General features: G+C 39.3%; 2 protein-coding genes across 17 annotated transcripts in view; one reads left to right on the plus strand and one right to left on the minus strand.

Annotated features, from left to right (window-relative positions):
* Window positions 1–11595, minus strand: part of LOC120445319 (mucin-5AC) — a 30899-nt gene extending 19304 nt beyond the window's left edge. For 3 of the 15 annotated variants that reach the window (XM_039625687.2, XM_039625679.2, XM_039625726.2), the window contains exons 1-2: window positions 11463–11498; window positions 10340–10441 (exon numbers count right to left, since the gene is read on the minus strand). In XM_039625687.2, coding sequence (XP_039481621.1) covers window positions 10340–10409 — 70 coding nt within the window. In that variant the 5' untranslated portion in view covers window positions 10410–10441; window positions 11463–11498. Of the gene's footprint in view, window positions 1–10339; window positions 10442–11462 lie in introns of all 15 variants that reach the window. The other 12 variants (XM_039625736.2, XM_039625704.2, XM_039625644.1 and 9 more) reach the window with 11 other exon arrangements.
* Window positions 11596–18174: 6579 nt separating this feature from the next.
* LOC120454547 lies at window positions 18175–22103 on the plus strand. 2 transcript variants are annotated; one of them, XM_039639939.1, is made up of 5 exons: window positions 18175–18637; window positions 18701–18894; window positions 19031–19162; window positions 19220–21663; window positions 21721–22103. In XM_039639939.1, the coding sequence occupies exons 2-5, from the start codon at window positions 18757–18759 to the stop codon at window positions 22004–22006; spliced, it is 3000 nt and encodes a 999-aa protein (XP_039495873.1). In that variant the 5' UTR covers window positions 18175–18637; window positions 18701–18756; the 3' UTR covers window positions 22007–22103. The 2 variants fall into 2 exon arrangements, with proteins under 2 accessions (XP_039495873.1, XP_039495864.1); XM_039639930.1 differs by having other exon boundaries at window positions 18175–18894.
* The last annotated feature ends 1386 nt before the right edge of the window (window positions 22104–23489 follow it).

Raw genomic sequence — 23489 nt, forward strand, 5'->3', positions numbered from 1 at the left:
GGCAATTTATATATTTTTTATATTCTTGGCAACGCATATGAAACGGTCAAAATATAAGCAAGGAAAAAACCACAGATCCATTCTTCGACAATCTCTTGCTACTTATGTTTGGAAAATTCAAATTATGTATGTATGTATGAAATGTATGCATGTATGTTGATGTACGTATGAATGCATGCGGTGTACTGGCATTTGCGGTGCACCGCTGCCGGTCGCTGGTATATATGCGCTGGTATGCTGGTATAATGCATGCTCCAGCGGATAACGGTTCGTTTAACTTCTTCGCAGGTCAAGGTACCAGACAGACATAGGTATGTATGTATGGACGTATGTATATCAGATGGGCTGCAGTATTTACTGAGCAGCAACCAATTTTCGACGGACGCAGAGTCATACAGTCATAAGACCGTTGTGGCAATAGCCATTTTCCTTTCTCTTTTAATTTAAATGAATTTGATAAACTCCAGGGCAACAGTAGACTGCAACAATGACCAGGCCAGCCTAGACCGCTAATCCAAGCCAAAGACAGGTCGTTTACAGCGAAACTACTTCATGGTGCCGGAAATATGTAGTTGTTGCCTGGCAGTCGTACACTTTTTACGTGCCTATTGCCTTAGATTGTCTTACTTGTTTAGACAAAATCTTAGTATTTTGAAAAGTACCAACAGAAAATATTTTAACTAATATAGAAAATAAAATTAAAAATTGTGTTAGTCTCTGCCCAAAAACAACATCTCAAAGCTGCTCAAATCTCTTGCAATCAGATTTAAATTTGTAAATTTTGTAGGGAATTACAACTTACGCTTGCCATGTCAAGTTTCCGTTCCTGTTAAATTCTGAATTAGTTAGACCCTTGGTAATGTCTGATAGTCAGTACATTGCCGAGCTTCTTGAAACCAAGGCGAACAGCTCAGTTTCAACTTTTCAGCTGGGCGTAGAGTTCCGCTTATTGTTCGACGCTTCCGCTTTTCACAAGCAATTTAAAAATAACTGTATAGCTAATATGCATTTTTAGCTTTCAAACAATTGAACCGAGAGGACGATGCCAAATTTTACATTGCTACACGCTGCCTTTGTGGGCTGCAGTTTTTTTGTCATGCCGGCATTGGCGTGATGCACTGAAAGTGAATAATGCCTCCTAATAACGATTTGATAGGACGGGTTGTGTTGAGTTTTAGGCTTCTTTATTTATTTGTAATTCAGTTCACCCGGAAAACACCCGCTGCAGACACAGTTTTCCTCTGCACTGGAAGAATTGAGGTGAAGACCCAAGACAATTAAATCCCGAGCGAATCGGCTAGGAGAGCACGCAGCTAAAGATTGGCCAGTTCGTGCTCACCCAAAAATAGGTAGTGCATATTCGGCTATCGAAAAGCACATGTGTCTGCGACCCACTGCGAGATTTTTTCCTGAATGCTGCTACACTTAACTGACTGCTCAAAGAGTGCGTGGGCATTGTCGTTCGCTATGCCGGTGCATTCAGTCTTAAAACCTGGACCTCCAGGCAAAGCTGAAGCAGCTTAGGGCTTTTTGGTATTAAAATAAATACAGTCGAACACCAGGCATTAATCGATGTCTGCTGTGCGATTTGGTGCAAACTGATGTAAGCACATGGCCAGGCAGTTGGTGGGGCTCTTGTTGCAACCGTGAGCAGTACACTCACTGCACGATATTACAGTTTTTATTAACATTCCCGAACCTCAGTTCCAGGGTATAAGTAACTTCAAATTCGCACGGTCGCAAACTCGGTCCGCATCCGACAGCTTAAAGCTGGGAACTCTTGCCTCTGGTCTCTGATATAGCAAGCACAATGTTTGCATCGGCATTTCTCATGGAAACCTCCATGTGCTCTTTTAAGAAATAAAAACAGTTTTTCATGCATTCAAAATTGAAACAAGAAAGAACGCTATAGTCTATTTCCTCGACTATAAGATACCGGTCAGCTTTTGAATTTTCCTAGCCCCTCAGTTAATATATAGCAAAGAAAAGGCCACCACTCGAAGGCCTCCGGTGTGGAAAACAAATGAGTTTGCCACACCCAGCCTTGTCCAGCCCATCCCATGCTGGAACATTGGGGCCAAGACGTTTTGCTAACGAGAAGTAGTTGCTATATACGATCAGTTTTTAAAGCCCCGACAAACATCTATTCACCGATTTAAGTTTAGATCAAAGGTGTTTTTTTATTTTGAATATGCTCTATATTCTATATACAATGTCCTATATTTTCACATAAATTAGACACAGCAATTGCTTGTGCCAAATACAAATGCAATGACAGTATTCCTAAGCTGGTGACTTGGGATTACAATCTAAAAGTGAGCGTTTTGTCGGCCTTTGTGGTGGTCTGGTCTAGGCATATTTTGGGTGTGCCCCAAAAGCTAAAGACTTTTCAGGCTCAGTACGAAAAAATATACAATACCTTCAGCAGCTTAACTTCGACAACCTATCGGAATTTGCCTTACTCCCATGATTTGTAGCATAGCATTTAAATAGTTTTGCAGCAATTTACGTTCTGTAGTACGATGCATTTAAGACTATTTGGCTATAAAACGAAAAGTAAAAGCCACATTTACAATACTACATCAGTGCTTAAAACTCAAGCTAGAAACTAATTCAGGGTCACTTAACGCCCTGGCGTGTCTGCCAGCTGCTGCGGTCTATAAATGGCAGCTTCGCGACTGCTTGTTGCGCAAGAGAAACGAACAACCGCCTATGTGCAGCTTATGAATAAAAAGCTATAGCCATTATGGTTTCTATGCAGACCTGCGTCGGCGTCTGATCTGGTCTGGGCTTAGCCAAACAATACAATGAAATACGCTTTTTTAGACAACGCAAACAATTATAGCAGCAAAAAAGAACAATGTCGAGTCGAGTAGAATTACATCTGGCTAATAAAATCAAATGGAGCTGGAAATAATTAAGTTCATCAGATTGGATTTTCCAGTTTTTTATTCGTATTTTACTTACAAATCTGCCTTCGACTATTGTGATTTCAATGAATACAGTGGGTAAATAGATTTCAGTCCGTCAATCCGTTTCTACTAAAACTAATATCTTAATCTTAAACTTTTTTAAACTTAGAAAAAAATCCATATTGTACATAATCTTCCTTTTATCGCAAACCGCTTTTATTCGATAAGCAGCAGTTTTGTACATAAATAATTACTGCAAGGGTATATAAATCAAGATGTTCGAGTCGACTTGACATTTTTCCTAGCAGCAACACTAAAACATGCAGCTTCAATTGGAATTCTATTTGATTATGGCAAATTTTCTGAATTGAGACATACCTATAATCAATTGCTTGCAAGGCGGTGCAGTGAGTTAAAGCTTAACGTGTATGCTCCGAAGCATAGCTAAGTAAGAAGCTTGAGGGAGTGCCCGCTCTATCTAACTTATTATAACTGGCTGGTGGTTTACAAATAATGCGAACCAATTAAAACCAGGTCTCCACAATGTCGTTAAAACAGTTCACAGCCAGCTGCAGCTGCATTGCTCTTTTCCACCGAGTACTTGCCAGCAAGACTAAGCTGTCTGTCTAAATGCCATTATTTTTGCTCACCTTCGTTGCACCAACTTTACCAACTATATGCTGCAGGCTTATATAGATATAGTTGGTAAAAGAAAACATATCCCTCAGTCAGATCGTGGCTTAAAAGTTCTCGTTTCATGTATTCTTTGGTGATTGTTCTCGATTCTATCTGTGTTTTGGTAGCTGGGAGCCAGACTAGGTTCTCTTTTTCTGACGAAACGATGCCAAGGCTAGGTCTTCATTCAACGGCTAAATATGGTAATGAGCAGAGCACTTGTCTCGGCTTGTGCAGGGCTTGTTCAGCTGCTTATGCTACTGAGGGTGAACTGCCACTATGTACTATAATTAAAAATATTAATCCGACCAACAGTTAAGAGAAACAAAAAGCGAATCAATCTGACGAACAGCCGATCCACGATGATTTACATTAGTGCTGTGTCAGCACAAAAAATCTTCGCTAACAGCTTCAGGTGACCTTCACCTTTTGCAGCCAAAGGGTAAATATAAATCTAAAAAACGATTGCATTCCTAAATTTATTATTTACATTCATTTAACTATTAAAATGATGATCAATCATACCATCTTTGTTTTTTTGGACGGAGTTAATAAGAGTCCTAGTATTTAAATGCTGCAATTTCTAAGATATTCCCTTCTGGAAAACAGCTGGTTAAATGTTTCCGCTCTGGAAGATGTCAACTTGCCGACAGAATCGCCACCTTGTACTCCATGTCGTTGAACTTGAACCATTGGGAAGGAAAAAGTAGTCAGTAAAAGCTGCATCACTAGTACATATACTAGCAACAAACATGCACAGAAAACGAACAAATATTGAAAAGCGAAAACAGGCAAAGCGATAAAGTGGCATTTTAACAGCACCTGGTGACTGGGTGCAATGGTGATGTTACGAGATGGTAAATGCTGGTGGCCATGACACTGAGGAGGAAAGTATCATTTGCTTAACTGCTAGGGCCTTAAAAATCCGAAAACGCTTTTAGTAGTTGCAATTAAACAATAAATATTATTTCTATTTTTTTTTAAGAAGAGTTCTCGGAGGAACATACACGACAAGGAAACCTTAAAAGCCTAAGAATTCAAGATAAGTGCTCCGATATGTTTAGATTTAAACAGCATTGGAACCGGGGGAGCTCCTACAAAAGACATTAACCTAATAAATTGTGGTGTCTGCGTGTTGTGAGGCAGTTCAGTCTGCGTGCGTTCGCGTTCGGTACGACAAAGCTTAATTAACTGCTTTTAATCAAGATGTCTAATTGGCAATACAAACACTGTGAAGGCAATGATTATATAGCCATGAGTCAAAGTCAAGCCACAAATAATCAAAACGAAAGAAAAAATAAACACGAAAATCTTGAAGAAATTTAAAAAGGAATTTTAAGAGCCACATATATAAAATATATCAACAAATATTTAAGCCTACCAAACTTATGTCTGCTAAAGGACGTGATATGTTAGTGTTGCTCTTCTCCTGATCGTCAAGACAAATGTTGATTAGATGACGCATATTAATCTATCGTCTTTGGGGAACCGCTTACTTTGTTTCATTTGTACACATCACCTGCTGCCTTTATTGGGAATTTTCGATGATCCGACGTAAGTTCTTTTTTAGCATATACTTAAATTATGGGATATTTCTATCCGGTTTTCTCGATTGATTCTATCCACCAGCTTTAAAGTTAACCTCCGATAAATTATGCGAATTTAATATTCGGTACCTGGCTATACCGCTTTGTAAAAGATTTAATCGTTCGTGTGTTTTTCAATGCTTATTCGCTTTCATTAGTCACTAAAAAGCTATCAGGCAAAACCTAACTAAGTAAATAATAAACCATTGAATAAAATTATAGTTTTCTTAAATGCAGGTTGAAGTATAGCCCACATCAGCCCAAACATGTCATTGTTAGTTCTTAGGTGTAGACAAAGCGTATACATAGGTTATCGGTGTCACATAAATAAATTATGCGCCTCGTGCTTGCTGTGGAGTACCAGGACATAACGCTGTCACTTCGGAGACCAAAGAAATATTGCTCGCACGCAATCAGACCAAAAACATCTCATAAAATACAAGGCAGGGCAGTACACAGCACACAGTTTCCAATCCGCATCGCCTGTCGGGCGTGGAAAAAAATAGCTGGGAATGAAGTACATTGTTATCAAGTCCTACGCGATGTCGTCTTGCTATTTATGCAACGCCTTTGGACAGGGTCATAATAAATTTATGGCATTTTCGTGTAAGTTACGATTGAAGCCTTCTTATGCCCTAGCCGGATGATCGCCTAATATTTTTAATATACATTCAAAAAACAAACTGCAGTTCATATTGAAACACTTAAAATTTAATAATTTGTTACATATTTATTATTTTTATAGCCGTTACTCGTAGAGAAACGTTTTCCCACGCTAAATGGGGCTTACTGGACCACACCCTGCGCAATTGCGAGTGCAGCAGCTCATGGGTGACGGCAGCGTGACCATGCAAATTAGCCGATTGCGGCTTAAATGTCAACTTTTTGTAAAACAATTGGCGCTGCCTCTAGAAAAGTAGTTGAAGCTGATTTAATTGGACCTTATAGAATTTGAATTTGTGTCCGTAGAAGAAGGAGTTGAGTTGATATACATAACTCTCTCAGGCGGGTGAAATATAGTTCATTGACTTTATCATTTAATTTATCGTTTGCTAGCTAAAGTGCAAAACACTCCATCAGAGCTGTATTGCGCAGAGCTTTGCCCCTGGTAGCCGTACCAACCCATCTATAATTGAATTTTACTTGAAATCAAAAAACAAACTTTTCCAAAAAATGTCATCAAACTATCCGTTTTATACGTATAAAAAACCTGTTGCTTTCTTCAAGTGGCTGCTAAGTGACATTGAAAAAATTGAAATGGTGGTGTGGCGAGTTTGCTAAAAGCGGTGCATTGAGCCGTGGTACGCGAGAGTAAAATTCGCCAAGGAGACAAAATTCACACAAAACGAAAATACCTGGCAAATAGTGCGTTTTGTGTTTAACTATCTACCACTAAAAATTATACACAATGCGAGGACGAAATTAAAATGCACTGCTCTCGCGGGAGTCGAATAACAATCGCAGCCATTCGCTTTATGTTTTACAGTAACAGATGGGTGCTCTGGTTTCACAGAAATGTCCGTAATGGGTTCAACTGTCCTGCAAAGTATTACCTTTGAAGCCGAGCACTTAATGATGCTCTAACGACACAGATGAGTGTGATTATGCAATCGTTGGGGAACGCTAATCGATAGGCTCACATAATCGCACCGTAGCGACCAACATCTTGTCACTATGAGCCCGTCAACCGTTATTAAAGCGAACACACTACGCATTGGAGTCTTATTGGGGCTGGTGAAAGTGAAAGGTGAACAGCGCAGCATTTTGCGGTGCCGCAAAGTATATGATAAATGAAGAAGTTGCGTCTCCGAGTGTTTAACAGAGAAGAGCAGCTGACCTGGTGCAGTTTGCCCTTGGGAGCCTTTAGCCTTAATTCCGACTTAAATTTACCAAGCCGTGGTCTACGAAACAAACTCAAAACACATCAACGAAAACGGAATCCCCAACGGCAATCGCGTCAAGGTCGTTGCATACAACATCTGCAAAATCCAGTTTATACCCACAAAGGAGACAATGAAAAAGCCACAACTGACATAAGCAAACCTTGTACCGGACCATCGATCGCCAAGCAAAACAATCACCATTGAGTTCTTTAGAACAAGTCAATAAGGTCGAGGCATGTCACCAGGGGCTTAGGAAATATCGATCGAAAATTCTTAAAGTATCAGTGAAATCTTAATACAAATTATGGAAATTTTGCGCGAATAGAAGTTTAAGCACTCCAAAAACAATCATAACGAGAAAGAAAGCAAGCTTCGACAAGCAGAAGCTAATAAACTATTTCAGTAATTATATTAAAAAAAACCCGGGTGTAACCGAAAAAAAAACAAATATAAGATCAAAAAAAAACAAACTACGGTTTTTTTTCCAAAACCAAAAGCCAGCTCTATGATATAGTGATCCGTTCCGGCATATATACCAACAATGGAAAGAAGACTTTTGAGAAAGTCTTATGCAGATAGCTTTACAACTGTGAGACCAGCTGCGTACAAACGGACGGACGGACATGGCTATATCGACTTATCTATCACTTTATATGGTCGTAGTTGTAGGGTAGCAAGTTCAACTCATTCATTCTACTACCAAAGCAGCTTTTTTCAGTGGAAAAAGAGAGTTACCTTGTCGTAACAAAGTAGGTGTAAGAGTGTTAAGTGGAGCAGCTGCGTTGAGCCCCATTTAATTTCACGATACGGTGCATAGAGACGTCAAGAGCCCTATTTACATGGGCTGCGGATATGGACGTCGTCGGGTTAACGCAGTGTTTTAATAGATTGCCCATTCGTAGCAAATATAATTTTCAACTGTAATGCGTTTGCATTTCAAGGTGAGCAGCACCATTAACAATAAGCTTGTAAGGCAAGCGCAGAAGTTAGGAGAAGTTGGGTGTTTGCCGTTTGGTGGTCTATTGGTACTCCTCTACTGTGCCGACAACAATTTCAACGTCCAATTCAACGCAAATTATCTGGAGCCTTTCGACATCCAGGGATTACCATTGCTGTGCGCAAATTTATTCAAGCTTGCCTCAGACTCGTTGGAATACTGCTTAAAAGCGAAAGTGCACTGTTGTGCATGCAAAACAAAGTTGCGCCATGCCAGTGCTTGTACATGCTCGTATAAAGTGTTCAGGTTACAGTCAAAGACCTAGCCAAGTAATTTAATGACGATCTTCCGCGTGCGCCAAAACTTTCGCACGGTAAGCATTGACACTGCCTGCGGTAATAAACGGCTAAAAAGAGACGAAATGATTAGGTCGAGGCGTGATCACCATACTAATGGTCTAACTGGCATTGAAACTGAATTATGATTGGACCCCCTTTGTTACAGTATTCATTAAACACACGCTTAAACAAATGTTCTTGCAAATGTTCAACTTTCGCCATTGGCTTCGTCCGCCGCGTACCTTTTTCTTTCAGCCATCGACTTTCGCATTAAACCAGTAGCACATTAAATGCTTCAACACTTACGGTGAACATTTTCTCGCAATTACGCATGAAAATATTTCCGTGGCGGCATATCTGAGGTTTTACCCAAGCGTATTTTCGCTTGGCTTAAAAAACACTCCAAAATGTAGATTGACAGAGTTCATCAAAATGGAAAGTGTTGCCACTATTCCTAAATCAAGTCATGCAAGAGTCGCTATACCCTTGCGGAGGATACATTGACTTCAGTCAGAGGACACAATTGTGCTTATATAAAGAATATTGTATGTATATTCTTGGAAGTATCAACGTATGATGCGGTATAGCAGATAGCTTGAAAACTGAGAGACCACTTTGTGTAAAAACGGACGGACGGTATGAAGAAGATTTGCAAACTTCTGACTGAAATTAAAATAATCTCTGCAAGAGTATAAAAATGCAGTCCCACATGGAACAGTGTGTAAACATTAAGTAGACCAATAGGTGTTCATGTAGGTTCAAAAAATTATGAATTTACATTTTTTGTAATAAAAAGATATTTTTTTAATGTTTTTGGTGTCAATCCTTACAACGTAATCTAAGCCATTTTTGTAGTTTCAATTTTCTTTTGTCAAATTTTGCATACATATGATTCATAAAAAATGGATAAACAATTAAGTCAACTGTTTTGAAAATTATTAACAGTTATTATAGCCACATTTGCTCGGTTACACCGATACACTCACTCACTTAGCGAACCTATTCATTCGAGTCAGCGAGCTGTATGCAATTAATATCTGTGTCATAAGCTGGTTGGTTGGCTGCTGGCTGATTGGCATAACTTACATAATTCCATTACCATTACCACTACCCAGCAGTATGTTGAGTAGACGGCCCAGCTGACCAATAGTTGGACACGGTAAGGCTTGTTATGCTCGAAATGTTTAATTATGTTATTGTTCGCTGGTAAATAGAGCAGTTGATCAGACTATGTATTTACCTACATACCCAATTAGCTATCCTCTAATGTAAATACTCTTACTTTGTATATATCTTAACATATGTCGCCGCTTAATGAGTAGCTTTAAATAAATACAAATTTTTGGACATGGCAAGAAACTCGTTTAACTTTTAGCCGGAGTAGCGACAATAGATCTCAACACAAGTGCCTAACAGCTGGTGGTTTGACTTCTTCAACGGTGATTGAATTTGACATTAGACTATTGTATGATCGAACAAGGCAGCCGGAACAGAGTCCAAAACACGTTTTCCTTTATTTGCGGAACATCATATTTCCATCACAAAGTCCCGAATCTGATTGAGGTAAGACAAAATTCATAGTGAAGCAAGCAAACAAAATAATTTTTAAAAAGCGCCGTAGGATTCAAATTTAGTTGGCCCTGTTTTAAAAGAACGAAAGCAGTTGGGACATGTGGGCCTATATACTCAGAAAAGATCAAGGCAATAAAGCATACTTTTGGCAAGGCATACATATACACTACAGTACACTCTACTAAATTTTAACTGCATTAATCACGAAACTACTTAACTTGAATACTTTCGTCTTTGGTAATAAGCGAATTAAAGGCAAAATAATTCTTGTGCAAATTCCTCAATCTGGTTGTCTTAAGGTTTATTTAAGTACCAACTCTTCTAGGACTAGTGGGTAGAGTGTTGCAGCCCTTTGCCTGAACCCATGCTCTTTAAAGTTTTTGCCTGCATTTGTATAGCAAACAGAGTGTTCTCCACTCAAGTGGGCATTACTCACCTGTTTTTAAAAGCAGAAGGCACAATCCCAGCAGACACAGAATGTTTCGTCGACCTGTTGAATACTTCATATTGCAGGTATGGCGCGTCGTCGTAACTGTAACTGTAAATTTTTCTTGATGTGGTTGGTTCAGTTTCGTTTTGGGGTTAGTTCACAGAATTTAAAATACCAATACCCGCGCTTGACGGATAAAAAAAGCGGTTGAGAGCGCGGGACGTGGGGGAACTGAACTGCAGCAGCCACCGCACCAGTAACGGAGGCAGTTGCCGTTGAGAAAACCTCTGTTTTGTTGAATACAATTGCTAAATAACTAAGAAGGCAGTGTCGCAATTTTTCAATTTAGATTTTTTGAGCCTTGTGTTACAATTTTGTTAATGGTGTGTCTGGTTTATTCCGCGACTGCGGCTTTGTGGCTGTGACTGCACTTTGTTAGGACGTGTTTGTATTGTTGCAAGCAGATTTAGTTTCTGCCCCTATTATTCGAGCTTTCGTTTGGCTTTAGCCAACGCGACGATGCATAGCTCACACACACGTTTACAGATTACAACACTTAGTTTTTCTCCATTGCTTTTTGGCAAGCGGTTTTTAGTTCGGTTTTTCAGATTTTAGTTTTTCACGTGAGACTCTGCAGTGACCGCCGTTTGTTTTGTAGTTTCCATGGAAAAGATTGCTGAACCAAAATGCAAAGAGATCGAATTGAAGATCGGCTTTTGATTTAGATTTCCCGTACGGTATTCGCGGACACCTCCATATTGGAGCTAGTCTGGAGCGCGGAGAGGAAAATGCGCAACAAAATAAAACAAAACTTGCACGTTTTTATTTTGTTTGTTGATGCTTGTACATATATTCAGCGAAAACTTTCTTTTTAACGCAAAGTTTACCACCGACACACACGCTTCAGCTCTTCGGCTAAACTGCGAAATGCAGTTGAAGCTGCTTTCTACAAATGTTATATTTTCGGCCGATTGCAATGTTCAGTTAAACTAGGTCTTAGATTTTATTTCAACGCGTTTACCAAATCAATAGGCAATTAAGTGCCCCAAAATTGGCGGTGGCTTAATGCAATCAGTTAGACCGTCTGACAAGTTCGGGAGATCGGGTGACCCTCGGCGTCTCTGCTTACCGTGCGCTAAAGCGAACCACACGTCCTAATCGAAGCAACTATACAGCGCGACTGTGCAGAGTGAGTGTCTCGACACTCGAGTCTCAAGTCTCGGCAAGCTCAGCCAGCCAGCCAACCAAGTTTCGAAGCCAGGCTTTTGGGCCAAGCTTGGTCTCAGCCACGCTTAGACCCGACTGTTACTTTACAATAACAGACTGTTATTGACTGAGTTGTTGTTGTACGCGCTCGGGCACGTTTTTATCTCTTAAGCTTTTGAAAGTAAGAGTAAACGTAACGCTTGTGCCATTGCAGTGGCTACGTTTTTCTTATACCACTTATCAAAAATGTAGACCAGACCTATATTCTTACTGAATTCCAGTATTTCGCTGAGAATTTCATCCACAGCCCACGATCATTTTCAAGCCGTCTACGAGCGGGCTTTGTTGATTGTTGAAACTCCAACAATATCCACCCTCTGGCCAACAAAGGCGGCCTGGCTGGGAAACTATTTACCAAGGCGATTGTGAAATATTGTTACCTTTTTCGCTACATTTTATTTTAGGCAGCAGGTTTTTTGATCGCTTGTATAGTGGATTACGGTGCTTGAATTAAAAAATGCCTACAACTTCAACATGGGCTAGGACTTAATTAATGGGATCGAAGGAAGACCTCTCAATCACTTTTAAAATTAATACCTCCCAGCTAAATTGCCCTTGATAAATTCAATTGCCATGCCCCACACATAGCTTTACTCTAGCTATTGTCCAACGTGGGCAATTCCGAGCCATAGAATTGAAAGTAAAACCGACTTGGAAACACGGCAACGACCAAGAACTAGGCCAAAGCAGCCAACCAAAGCCAAGCAAAAGCTGTAAACAGCAGCTGAAGTAAAGGGGTTCTGGTGAACGGCGATTCAACCTGATGGTTTGAGCAAAGCATGCGAATTAATCTAATTTTTTATTTATTAATTTTTTTTTCTTGGCTGGATTATGTTTCACACGATTTTTTATGAGAGTGGAGAGCGAAGCGTATTGTTGAATATTTCTTACTTTGTTTAAGAAGTTATATAATTTTTATAGTTTAGCCGCTTCCAGTTATTTAAGGCCCTTATGATCAAATTCATAAATTCGTATTGCTAAGGTAAAGCAAATTCTTTTTCTCGGTAATAGCTGATAAAATGGAATGGCCTATGACTCAGTAACCGTAACTAACCGTAACACAGGCGGTTGGCAAACTCCTTTTATATATATATATGAAACCTGTCCAAATATGATCAACGGTTAGCACGCATTGACTTTCTGCAAGTTTATTCAGTTAGAAAAAAGCTTAGTCGAAAATGACTGCGAAATTGTTGGCCCTCAAAACTTGGCTATTGTGTTTTCGATAAAGTGGTTATCCCACAAGTAAACACGTATCTTTGCTTACACATGCAATTCGAATCGGTCAGAGCCTTCATTTTTCGGTATACTTGAAATATTTGAACATTGCGTTTAAGTCTTGATTAATAAATGAAAAAGAAAAAATACAATGGTTCCGTTAATTGAAAAAGTCATTGCTGTTAAAAACTTAATTAAATCATATATTTTTTCGAAATTTAGCGCATTAAACTTATTAATGAAGTGAGTGACAAATCAAAAATGTAAACGGCCTGTAAAATTGTAAACACTGCGGAGACCTTTTCATCATTAGTATCATTTTCAAACGCATATCTCTTGGTGACTTTTTGTGTATAGCAATTTTTGTCTTAGGTGTTTGGGGCATGCCAGACTACATTAATCGACTTGCCCTTGCTCATACAATTCCACTTTGGCTACTTGTAGTCCAATTTATTCCAGCCTCTAACTCAATGATAAGCAAAATCCGTTCGATTGTCATGAAATTCCTTCGCGCACAATCTTTTTTTGTGTCTTGAGGTAAGTATTTGAAAGTATTATGTGTTAAATGCGTCCACTTTTGGGCAACGCACACAGTTTGCCTTTCTAATGATATAAAAATTAATTATGTATGTTTCAATTATAACGAAAATGGACAAGTTTGCAGTCACACCTGCGAATCAAAATGATTAGATTTACTTTTATCAACAATTTGTTAAGCTCTTTAGCATTGAAAACATATCAATAAGTTTCGAACCTTTTAGGAATTCAGTTTTAGGAAAACGAAATCCAGAATTCGAGACACTTAGTATTAAACTTACTAATACTAATACTAATACTAATAACTACTATACCCTTCTAATTTACTAAGACTACAAAAGGCATCTTAACTTGCTGGTAATAGCTTGACCTTCCCGTTCTCCAACGTTTGGGGTAGGAACTGAAGAGAAGGGGCGTGGCACTTTAAGCAATCGTATTGTACAGATCAAGCACAGCGTAAATGGTGGCGAGTAGAACAGCCGTCAGGCTGCTATTACCGGAACCGCGGGCCACGCCTTAGTTGGAAGCAAGTTGTTGTATTTTAGCATGATTTGGCGCAGAGACTCGCCTTACGTTTTTGCTAAGATCGGATTGACTTTTAATTTTGTTCTGTTTGACGTGGCTAATAATTAAAGAACTGATTTCGGCAATTAACGATAAACTATTAAACTATTTCATAAATTTTTGGATACATATTATGCGTAGACTTTTTAAGCTCCTAACAATTAAACCGTGTTAGTCTTGATACTCGTTTAATGATTGATTAATTTCTCTACAGCTTAATTACTTAATGAAAATAATTACAAAAAGTCATGAGATATGCTATACCTATTAAGAAATGAGTTCGTATTAGTTTTCATATTAGACGATTTGTACAAAGCCGGTTTTGTGGTTCATTTAATAATATTGTCACACTTGTAGCTCAAAGTTAAGAAACAACGAACAGCATTGTAAGTTGAATAAACCGGATTTGAAACTGTAGCAGTACTTCACAACACCTTGCAGCCGCAGCGGTGCTACTTTTATAATTTCAGCAAGCAAAAGCTTATTACCCCAAGGCCGTTTAGCCAACGGGGAACTATAAGGCCTCTTATTGCCTAAGCTTGGGAGGATTGCGATTCGCCGAGGCCGTTGCAATGCGGAAGAGCTGTGTATAACCGGTACTTGGCAGAACATCCTTCAATATGCAGTGGCACTTACTTCCTTCTATATGCAAGGGCGACGTCTCGAATAAATAGCGTTACACGCCCTCGTTACCCTCTCCTGTACATCCAGTGGTCCAACCAGTTCAAGTTCGTGAAGTACCTAAACTAGATGGGTGGTTTTGAAGCATGGGCAGAGGAAAGTCATCCGGGTTAAGGGTGCCTCTGGCCAATTTGCTTTGCTTTCCAAATGCACACAACACGAAAGCTGCCTTGACTATTAATGCATTACAAAAGCGTCGAGTCGGTATTTCTGACTATAACGAATCGGAATAAGGCGAGCACAGTATTACACCACAGTCAACTCTGCACACTTACAACTATACAATTTTTGCTCTGCATTCTAAAACTCTTACAGTATGCGAATTTTTCTTTGTTTGGTGCGTACAGAACCTTTAAGGCCTTTTAAATCAAACCCAATTCCTTTTTTTATAACCCGAAACTTTATAATCGAGACGTCACAAAATCCATTACTATTCGTTGTGTGTGTAACTTTGCCTGAGCCTCAGCCACACCAATACGTTGGTGTGCAACATTTGGAGCGAATTCGTGAAAATAGCGACAGCCCTGCAAAAGGCAGGCAAAGGCAGTACACGATCCACAACAAAACTTGGAAAGCAAGATTAGACCAGCAGCCACCAAAGGCTGATGGCCAAGCTTACTGATTTGCAATCGGGCCTCACAGTAGATACAAACATAATTGTACTCGTGCTGGGTATAATGTCTTTTTTGGCCAAATTAGGTACTCAAAAATAAGTGAAGTTTAATATTTTAATTTTATGGAATTTATATTTTAATAAGCTAACTAGCGGTTCACCTGTTAATTAAGTTAAGTATCCACATTCCGCGTTCTTTAAAACAAAAAGGAGTGCCCATCCTCTGCCCCACCCAAACAAGCCAATGTGTAAGTGCCTCCCGTGTGCCACATTAAAGGTTTGTGATCCTATCAAAAAGCGAGCAATTGTTTTGAGTTAATTTTTAAATTGATGATGCATTATGACAATCCAACATTGACTTCACAACTTTACCAAAGGTGTGGCCTCTGTCGGACCAATCCTTTTCCAATTTCCTTCAAAATTTGGAGCGGAGCATTGGCAGCTACCGGCCAATACAAAATGTTTTGCACAATGCAAAATGTATATGCACCCAACATTCAGGTCTAGCATTCAATGCAATGAGTTCAGCGCTTGCAAGAACTCGGTCTACAACTCGACGGCTAAAAGTCAAAATGTGTATGCCACAACTTCACACAGACTAGGGTAACGTATTTTGCTGTCTGAACCCATTGTTGGTTATGAATAAAGTCAAATAGCAGACAGACCAAAAATATATTTTAGGTATAGGAAGGTATTTCAGAAGACCTTATTACTGATATTTTTACTGTTACGGATTCTTAGCATAAGGTATCTTTTTGTTGACTATCATAAGGTGAGTGATAATTTAAAATTTTTTTTCATAAGTAAGGCTATCGCGAATTTGAATTGGTTTGGTTACTGATGTATTAAATGTATACCAGCATTGCATTGAATCTGTCAGCCTAAAAGTACACTTTCTTTTCGCCTAAAACGTCCATTATGACGAATAATTTTTAAAGTTTAAGTAATGTAATCAAGAAAATTAGATACAATATATACAACATGGTAAAATTTGAAAAAGATGAAAAAAGGGATGAAATTATATAAGAACCTGATGGGTTCTTTCAATTATTCCTAGGGCAGCCATATGATATAGTGGCTCGATCTGGACTTTTTCAAAAGTTTCTTTATATCTAGCTTTAATACTGAGGAAGCAACTATCTTGTGACCGTCGGACTGAAGGACAGACGAATACGGCTATATGCACTCTGCTGTTGATACTGATCAAAAATATAAATTCATTATATCTGGAGGCAAATGACCCAAACTTTTGACTGAAATAAATTTACTCTCCGCAAAGGTGCACAGAAAGGCCAAAAACACCCTCGTGATATGACAGAAATGTAGCCCTAAGGAAGGACGCGCTTTATTTGCATTCTTTTTTACTTATTTAACACATACAAAGGTAGAAATGGTCGTTTGGCTCCTTCCTCGAATGCATGATTTAATTGGAATGAGTGTTTCAAATCCTTTGTACCACTCATTTGGTAAAAAATAAGTTTAAACCAGTTTTAAAGTTACAACACAAATGAAAATTATAAATTTGGGATATCAGTTTAATATTATACATATTTATGTGATTAAATATGTTTCAAAAATGATAATATTAAGAAAACAACCAGACGGTCCATTTTATCCAATCCAATACCATTTTATAACTGAATTGCTTGCATACCTTTTGGCGAACGGATGCATATAAACCCAAGGAATATTCATATGTAGCACATACATACGTATGTATGTATATGTATGTCCATAGAAAAACATGTTTCATAATCATGTTAAAAAACGTTGCATAGCCAGTATAATAAATATATATATGTTGTATTTAAAAGTAAAACTGATCACTAGTTGATTTACAAACATTTTGAAGTAACATGCCATCACACAAAGTCTATTTTATATTGCTGTTATTTTAAGTGCCAGTGTACATATGTATGTACACATGTGTATGTATATGCATACATAAACATGACTGTGTAATCGGAATTCGTCTAAAAACCCTCTATTCTGCATACTTTGAACTTCAAGAAAATTCAAAAAGTTTGCCTACTTATTTGTTTTACATCAAAATGAAGACACTGTTTTCTCAACTTACCGAACAAGTTCCAGTACGCTCACAACGGCCTGTTTGCTAATACAAAGGCAGTATTTCGCTTGATTTTCGTTTGAAATATAAACGACAGTAAAACCGGACTAATTTTTTCCTATGGCCACGTTTTGGCGTAAAAGTACACATACATCGAAATAAATGAATCACAATAACGCAGGGAAACAGCAGAAATGCAAAGAAAGAAAGATCAGAGGCACAAGCTCTAAAGCACGTACACGGAAAACAACGGACACTATCAAAAGGAACGCCAACTAGTTTTAGTATAAGGAGAGAGCTTTATTCAGAGGAATCGACTGCTTGGTGCTCATTACTTTTAAGTTAGGTAAATAAGGCGCACAAACAGTTTATAAGCAAGCATGTCGTTTTTACTTTACGTGCGGAAATATTTATACATATGTAAACAAATACATATGTACGTATTTCAATAAGAGAAGTTATAATACTTTAGCAAACTTATAAAAATGCAATTGCCGGCAACTGAATTTTTATAGACCCAATGTACCCGGTCTCAAAAAACCTTGTGAAAAGAAAAACCAGCCGACTACATTTACGCCATTGAGGCCACATGGATAGAGCGGAAAACTGGCTGTGCGCCATGAAACAGACGGACATCAAGCCCTCACACACATGCACCAGCACTCGAAAAATAGAAACAAAAGTCGTGTAAGTGTTTAATACAAGCAACAGTCAGGGAGCACGCACACCATCGCCGGCGGTACGAACAACGTAGGAGAGGCGAGAGCAGAGAAAGAGTACTGTAAGCCGTCAGCACACAACTGTGTGCGTGCGGAAATGCATTAGTATGGGTGGGTGGTGAGTGTAATGGCAAACGGCAGCAACATTTATTTCGCTCAGTTTTGTTTCGTTTTCTCGGCGCAACGCAAGTGCTGGTGAAATCGTTGTGGCTAAAGTCTATATCAAGTGAAAAAACTACTGTTTTGTTTCTGGTCGTAATTCCAAACGTTCGTTGTGACAAAAAACAAACCTGCAAAGCTTTCAAACAAAGAATTAAAGGAAAAATATAATTTTCCATAAAAACATAGCATAGCGATTGCGAACAACGTAAAAAGAAGAAAGCAAAGATCTGCTTCTGTTTCTCTCTCTTTTGTGCTCTCTCTCCGCTTCGGACTTGCGCTCTCCGCTTTCAATGATCAATACATTTACAGTTTGTTATTATTTGTTTTTCATTCTGCCATTTGTTTTGCGCGCTCTCAGTGACCGCGCGACGACTTTCTCAAATTGCAAGTGTAAAAATTTATGAAAACGAAGTAGTGGGCAAGGCGAGCTGCATTGCAATCGATAGTGTGTGTGTCTAAATTCGGCGTTAACTAAAGTGAGCTTATTACACCGTACCCCTGGGAGATTTTTAAAAATCGTTTCTGTTGTTTGCCGTCAGCATGTTGTGCTTGAAGCTTTAAGTTAGGGAATAGAAGGCGCATCGAAAGTCGGAACATGGATGCTCAATTTGAGCACTTGTGCCGCATTTGCGCAGCCAACACGAAGAGCAAAACGAATTCCGTGGTCGAGAGTGTGTTTATTTTTAAAACACAGGGACTGAAGGATAAAATATCGCGACACCTTTACCTAAATGTAAGTAAACAGAAAGGATCTTCCGCATGGCGCTGCGACAAATTTAATGGAAAAGTATTGAAACAAGAGCGCCCGACATTCTCAACCGCCCGACAATAAACAAGACTTCACATTTAACAAATCTATTTCTTTTTAGGTTGCTGAAGAAGATCCTCTGCCAAAAGTGCTCTGCAAATCTTGTTACCGCCAAGTCGAGGCAACAGCGTCGCTTTCAAATATAGCGAAACATACTCAGCTCGTGTTTCGGGACTTTCTCCTTAGTACACTGGTAAACTGATATATTACACTTAAAATCATAAAGTTCACAATTTATTAAAAATTGTAGCCTAAGAATGCGAGGGAAGCTGCAGCTGCACGGCTGAGCGTTCCAGCCACCCAAATTCCCCACCGAACCGAAGAAGTCCAAGCGGAAACCGATGAATTTCGGCCCATTTTGCTGACCCGGGCGCCGGAGTCCAGAAACACCGCACCGAATCCCCAACCGGCCAGTTCCCAGGAGTTGGCCCTAAAAACCGGGGAAAACCTCTTGGCTGCACCATCCTCGTCCTCTTCTCTAAGCAAACCATCTGGAGCAGTAAGAAACAATATGGAAACAGGGCGCCGCAACAGCGTTTTTGTGGATACTAGGTATGGATCGGCCCCACTGTCTATCGCTCAGCGGACTATGCAGTATCTTCCGTCTTTGGTGCCCCTAAATACAGAATCATTGGGTTCTAACGCAATGAGGAGTCCAGAGACAAAACTATCGCCGACAGGAGTAATAAATTTTATCCAGACGCATGGGCGTATTACGGGCAATATACCTGAAGTCCAAACAGAGGACAATCCCGGAAATAGCAACCTGACCGGTAGCAGAAATACGGTCAAAGCTTCCGTTGATATTTCTTTAAATGCTAGCAGTGCAGGAAGGAAATCCCAGGACAGTAATTTGTTTCAGCAGAAAAGTAGAAATCTTAAAAATACATTAAACAACATTAAAGCCATGCGTACCGGACAGGTTTCATTGCTTAAGTGTGCGCAGAATCGAAATCCTATTGAGGATGTCAGACCACTGGTTACAACTACACTAGTGCCCCAATATGGGGGTGAACCTTCCGTGGAGGAAGCACTGCCGGAGCACATGATCTTTGCGGCGCCAAAAAAGAAGAGGGAGGATGAAGAACTATTTCTTCAAACGGCTCTGCCAAAACTGAAGAAAATTGTCCAAAGTCAAACGAAGACAAAGCCGAACACACTCGATTTAACTATATCGGTTGATTCGCATGTTTCAGCACCGTCAACGTCAATGCCCAATGTGAAAAGCCTCACTGATGCAATTTTCCTGGGAAGCGTTATTAGGGATCCAGACTTGTTGATGCTCATTCTCAAGGCACTAAAATGGCCGGTGACAGCAGAAAACTGCGATGAGCAAATGTCCCGCTTAAAGAGTTCAAAGTTCGCTGTTATTATGTCGGACACCAACCTTCTTCAAGACACAGATCTCACACAACTTCTGGGTCCATATTTGGCCCCAATGGTGCCTGTGGTTCAGCAACAGGATCAGCATCCACTTTCCTCTGTTATCGCGTCCGCTTCTACAAGCACTTCATCGCAGGCGACTAAAGATGTACTTAAGCTGGCTGACTTATCCAGTGCAATGCCTTATAAACTGCCTCCAGAAACGTCGGTTCAATTAGTACCGTCAAGTCCCACGGAGCAGGAACCGCAGCCGCTACGTCACAAAAAGACGGTTAGCGTTCCAACGGTCAAACGACATCAACGAAAAATGCGTGCCCCTGATTTACTTGCTGTTGACAGGACGCGCCCCATAATTTCGGTATCAACTTCAAAAGCAGCTTATGTTAGCAACGAACTATCGAATATGAACTCTATGCTTTTTTCGCAGTTCGGATCAAATCCGGCCGACGCTCTAAATGAGACGCTTATCTCGCTCCTTAAACAGCAACAACAAGAAACAAAAGACCAGCGAAATAATCGTCAGAGTTGTATTGGTTCTGACAGTGTAGATAATTTGGAAGATATTGTACTGGTCGATCCCCAACCGCATCTGGAAGTCGATCAGCAGGATGTGAAATACATTGAGGATGACTACAGCTCTACGCAGTCTAAAAGGCGCAAAACAGACATCCGTACATCAGAACCTTCTGAAGTCATACTGCTCGATAACAGCGGATCCCCTGATTTGAAGAATTCTAAAGAAATAAGTCCCAGTACAAAACAGATTTTATTTAGACAATCAAAGAAAATTACAAGTGTGGCAACTGCCAGAAAAGAAACTTCGGGTCAGCTGACACAGGCACCCACAAGTACCGTCTCGGAAGCCATTTGCGATCCTAAGGCCAAAGCCATTAATGCGAAAGAAAATGCCGAAGTGTGTGAGCCAGCCCCGGACAATGGAGCTAGTGACGATACTGATGATAGCAAAGCAGGCTCGGTATCCGCTCGGAAGTCGGAAGTCAAAGCTGCGCTCGGACAAAAGCTTTTGGAGGCGATCGGTCTTTCTCAGTTGGGAAAGGATGTACCGCCTGAAAACTCCCGCGACACCCTCAGAAGTGCGCTAAAGCGCTCTATAAAACAGGCCCAGGAGCAACAGCAGCAGCTGAAGCGAGGCAATCATGAAGAACCTGTGAAACAACTGGCCGATTCCACGACCAAGCTTAGCGCAGCGGAATCGGCAGATGAGCATAAGAAAGCCATTGCCGAGCGTGAACTTGCCCTGCTGAATCGTGGAATGAAAGCTGGAGAAGAAAACACGATTCCCGTTAAAGAGTGAGTTGTAAATTTCTTTATACAGACTTTTTTATTAAATTTTTACCACATTTTTAGGGATAAGTCGGAGCGCACTGATGTTAGTTCTTCATCCTCACGAAACCGCCGTGGCCGTAAATTAAAGATGGATGCTACCGTCGAAGATTTTGACGCTGAAGAAAAAAAAAACCCTAGATGGGATGAAGACGATGACTTGCCACTAAGGACAGACATGGAAAAACCAGAACGGGGCAGCAGCAACACCCGACCGACCCGTACTAGCAAAACGTTATCAAAGTATTATAAAGGACCAACTTCTAAATCACACCATGCCATGGGTACACGTTCAACACGACAGCGCTGAGATATGCTTTACCGCAAGGAATCGGTTTTCCTTTCACGTATAAAATATGTGGTTATATTTTTGGAAAAGATCAAATACATATTTTAAGTCCCTTTAAGATTCAAATGTTTTTGTGTACAATGTACACTCCGATTTGAAAACTATTATAATTGTTTTAACATTATAAAAAGCGAATGCTGGAGTTTACAAGCGAAAATGAGTAAAGAATAGTACAACTATTTAAAGTAACAGTTTTGGATCAAACAATTTGTATGTACCTCGATAAATTATCCAGCGCTTCTTTCCGTTAACACAAAATTCAGAATATGCCTTTAGAACGCAAAACGGAAGCTATTTTAATGGTTAAGTTTTTGATTACAGACAGTCTTTAATCTCAGCTGTATTTTCTTAGTTTGAGTTTACAATTTTGTTTTTAATAATTACGTTAACGGAAAATAATTATAATTATTGTAAATAAACGTCATCTGGATTGAATAGTCGACGAACTTATTTTAGATCCAAACCAGAAGGAATTCTAGCTTCGGCAGTAATTAAATTTATATATTTAAACAAAAACTGGTGTATATCGAAAAAGAGGCACCTTATGATCAAAAACAACGAAGTCTTTAATATATATGTTATTCGTAGAGTAAAAGGTATACTAGATTCGTTGAAAAGTATGTAACAGGCAGAAGAAAGCGTTTTCGACGATAATGAATAAATATATATTCTTGAACAGGATCAATAGCCGAGTAGATCTAGCCATGTCCGTCAGTATGAACGTCGAGATCTCAGGAACTATAAAAGCTAGAATACTGCCACACATTCACTTTTGTAAAATGTTTAGATATTTTTCATTTTCTTATTAGTATTGTAATTATCTATTGATCTGCAGAACAACTTTTTGTACGCCCACCCTTACGCCCACAAACCACCAAAACTGCACCAAAAATGTTTCGATATTTTTTCACATTTTTGTTAGTTTCTGTAAATTTTTTTTTCGATTTGCCAAAAATCTTTTTGCCACGCCCACAAACCGGTAAAAACGGTCAGTGTTGAAATTTCTCTTTGCTAGCTGAGTAACGGGTATCGGATAGTTAGGGAACTCGACTACAGCGTTCTCTCTTGTTTTTTTTTAATTTTTATTACTGCCGCCATATAAAGGTATATGATAAAGGAAAAGTATAACTTATTTATACCTAACTAATGGAAAAAACCCTAGGCTCGTAAATTTTGATCATAAAGCGTTATAATTTGGTTTACATCAAGTTTGTAACAATATATAATTTCGGCTTTAAATAAATTGGATGTGATATATGTACATGTCATGGGAACAGCCGGATAGTTTATTTTTTTTAATCAAATAATGTTCTAACTTGATATACACAATTTTATTTGTAACACTTTTGCTTAGTCTGAGCAAAAACAATTATATGGCTTTTGTCATAAATTATACACCTACAAGTGTATGTACATATTTCTGTACATAGTATGTACATTTATT

Source organism: Drosophila santomea, chromosome 2L, assembly GCF_016746245.2.
Source record: "Drosophila santomea strain STO CAGO 1482 chromosome 2L, Prin_Dsan_1.1, whole genome shotgun sequence".
NCBI lineage: Eukaryota > Metazoa > Arthropoda > Insecta > Diptera > Drosophilidae > Drosophila > Drosophila santomea.

Coding starts and splice junctions, on each gene's coding strand:
- LOC120454547 (XM_039639930.1), top strand. CDS start 18,757: ATGGATGCTCAATTTGAGCACTTGTGCCGCATTTGCGCAGCCAACACG. Junction 19,163..19,219: donor ACTTTCTCCTTAGTACACTG/GTAAACTGATAT, acceptor TAAAAATTGTAG/CCTAAGAATGCGAGGGAAGC. Junction 21,664..21,720: donor AACACGATTCCCGTTAAAGA/GTGAGTTGTAAA, acceptor CCACATTTTTAG/GGATAAGTCGGAGCGCACTG.